At 45.5% G+C, this 2,500-nt stretch overlaps 1 protein-coding gene across 1 annotated transcript in view; it reads left to right on the forward strand.

Moving 5' to 3' along the window:
* LOC135200693 (interaptin-like) overlaps positions 1-1,648 on the forward strand; it is a 2,436-nt gene extending 788 nt beyond the window's left edge. Inside the window, exon 1 of the mRNA XM_064229301.1 lies at positions 1-1,648. This exon is cut by the window's left edge and continues 788 nt beyond it. Coding sequence (XP_064085371.1) covers positions 1-1,648 — 1,648 coding nt within the window.
* The last annotated feature ends 852 nt before the right edge of the window (positions 1,649-2,500 follow it).

The following is a 2,500-nucleotide window of genomic DNA, read 5'->3' on the forward strand; positions in this document are numbered from 1 at the left end:
GAATAACGAGGACCTGGAAAGGAGGCTGAAAGATGAAAACACAGCCTTAAGAAATTATTGTGATATACAGAGGAAAGAAAATGAGGTTTTGGAAGAGAAATTAAGAAAGGCTGAAGCTAACTTGGATTGCATGGAAAAGGCGTTGCAAGAAGAGAAAGCTGCAAAAAGAAGCATGGAAATTATGTTGCGAAAGGACATCTGGGAGGGAGATCAACAACTGGATATGTGGATGCAAAAATATGAAGAATTTGCCGAGGAATTCATAAGTCTTGGGGAAAGATTGGAAGAAGCTACCAAGGAAAGGCAGGAAATGGAGCGCTCACTGAAATCGGCTCAAAACTATATATCGAAACTCAATGCTTTTGTGAAGGAGAAAGTTGAAATGCTTCTCAAGGCAAGAGCCGACTGTCAGGAAGCATTGCAGGTAAAGGACGAAGAGTTGGAGAGGCTTCGGCAGCATTCAAATGATCTTCGAGAAAAACTGCAAGAGAAGGAGAAGGAATTGGATCATTTGATGATCCCAGGAGAGCAGCTGGAAAAGGAGGAGGAAAGTGATAGCGGAACATCGTTGGGTGAATTAAACAACAGTTACATTCCGGAGGAAGTAGAAGAGCAGCTGGAAAAGGAGGAAAGTGATAGTGAAACATGGTCAAGTTATAGTGAAACATTGCCAAGAGATTGGGAAACATGGTCAAGTGATTGTGAAACATGGTCAAGTTATAGTGAACCACGGCCAACCATTGAAGTGGAGGAAGTGGGTACAGAACTGGCTCAGGAGAGAAGAGCTAAAGAGGACGCAGAAGAGATGATAAGGATGTTGATCAAGAAGCTGGAAGACCTGAGGGATGCGAAACTATCGACCTTCGAAGACAAGCATCACATTGAAGGACACATCAGGAAGCTGAGGATGATGGTGGGAGATGAGAGGCGAAAGGAGATGGAACAAATCTGGAAATGCTGTTTGCCCAACACGGAGGGCAACATTAAGCAGAAAGAGGAGCAGCAAGATGAACCACTGGTTTACGCGAGGCTTCCTCCTTATTCTCTACCCTTTATGGACTCTGCAATACCACCGAGATTGAAGGTCAAGGAGCCTGGCAGGAAATTCGAGAGTCTCAATAAACAACAGGAGGAGATTCTTGAAAGGGAGATTGAGCATTTCATGGGAACTAATGATCCTTACGAGCTTCTGAATTGCTCTCCAAATGCTACCAAGGAAGAAGTTTGGTTAGCATACCAATCTTTCATGAAGAATTGGATTGGTAAATATGGAAGCTTCGACTTCTATTCCAAGAGGGGTTTCCAGGACGTAAAAAAAGTCCTACTTATGATGACCACTCACTACTTAAATTTGGTTTCTTCAGATGAAGATTTGGAGGTAATGCAAGTTCTGATGGGTGACCAGTCCATGACAGTACCTCAAGCATGGGGTGCCATGAAGAATGTAAAAAGTCAGATGAGAGAAATTCTCGAGATGGGAGAGGAAACTGTTCTTAACAAAAACACACAAATGATGAATTCAATTGTGAACGAACAGATCGACCAGCTTCTCGTGAGAAAGAATAACCCAACAATGGGAAAATCGCTGGCACAATGGATGTGGGCTGCCAAAGGTCCCAAAACACAAGAAGAAGAACATGATATATAGGATCCAAAGTTAACTGCCTGGTACGAGCACCTCAAGGAGAAGGAAAGGTTGAAGAATGATCAAATGCAGGAAAATGATCCAGAAGAACCAAATGAGGAAACCAGCACATAAAAATCAAACTGACCTGCGAGATTGAAAGCTCAGATGATGGCGTTTGATGAATGAATGAAGTTCCTGCTTGTGGCCAGTACGTCATGGTGCAGGTGACACTAGTGAGGCACAGGCACGTGGCAGTATGGGTGCTCAGTGATTAGCTGCTGATCTAGCAGGTTAGACCAAAATGTGGCAACAGAGTGCATGCCGCAAAGGGTTCCCCCACCCTTTGAAGCCACCCCCCCACCTACTTCCCCCTGCACTCTGCTGCCTCACTTTGATCTGGCCTGTTAGATTAGTAGCTGATCACAGAGCACCCTCACCACCACATGCCTGTGCACCACTGGTGCCACCTGGACCGCCTGATGGCTGCCAACCTTGCAGGCTACACTGAGGTTTTGCAGCTTAGCAAATACTGCAGAATAGGTGGGGCCTTCTGCAGCATTGTCTATGCTACAGCACCTAAGTTTGGCCTGCTAGGATAACAGCAAATCATGAAGCCACCATAATAATCAGGTGCTGCACATGTATCAAGAGCCCCACTGTACCAATTGGTAGCTGCCAACCTTGATGGGCCAAACCAAGGTAAGGCAGCATAGGCAATGCTGCAGAAGGGGTGGGCCTCTGCATCGTTGGCTATACTGCAACACCTCAGTTTGGCCTACAAGGGTAACAGCAAATCATAGAGCTCCATCATAATCCAATGCTCATGCATCAAGGGTTCCACCTGTACTATATGGTGGTTGCCAGTCTTGCAGG

The sequence above is a fragment of the Macrobrachium nipponense genome, chromosome 27, assembly GCF_015104395.2.
Source record: "Macrobrachium nipponense isolate FS-2020 chromosome 27, ASM1510439v2, whole genome shotgun sequence".
NCBI lineage: Eukaryota > Metazoa > Arthropoda > Malacostraca > Decapoda > Palaemonidae > Macrobrachium > Macrobrachium nipponense.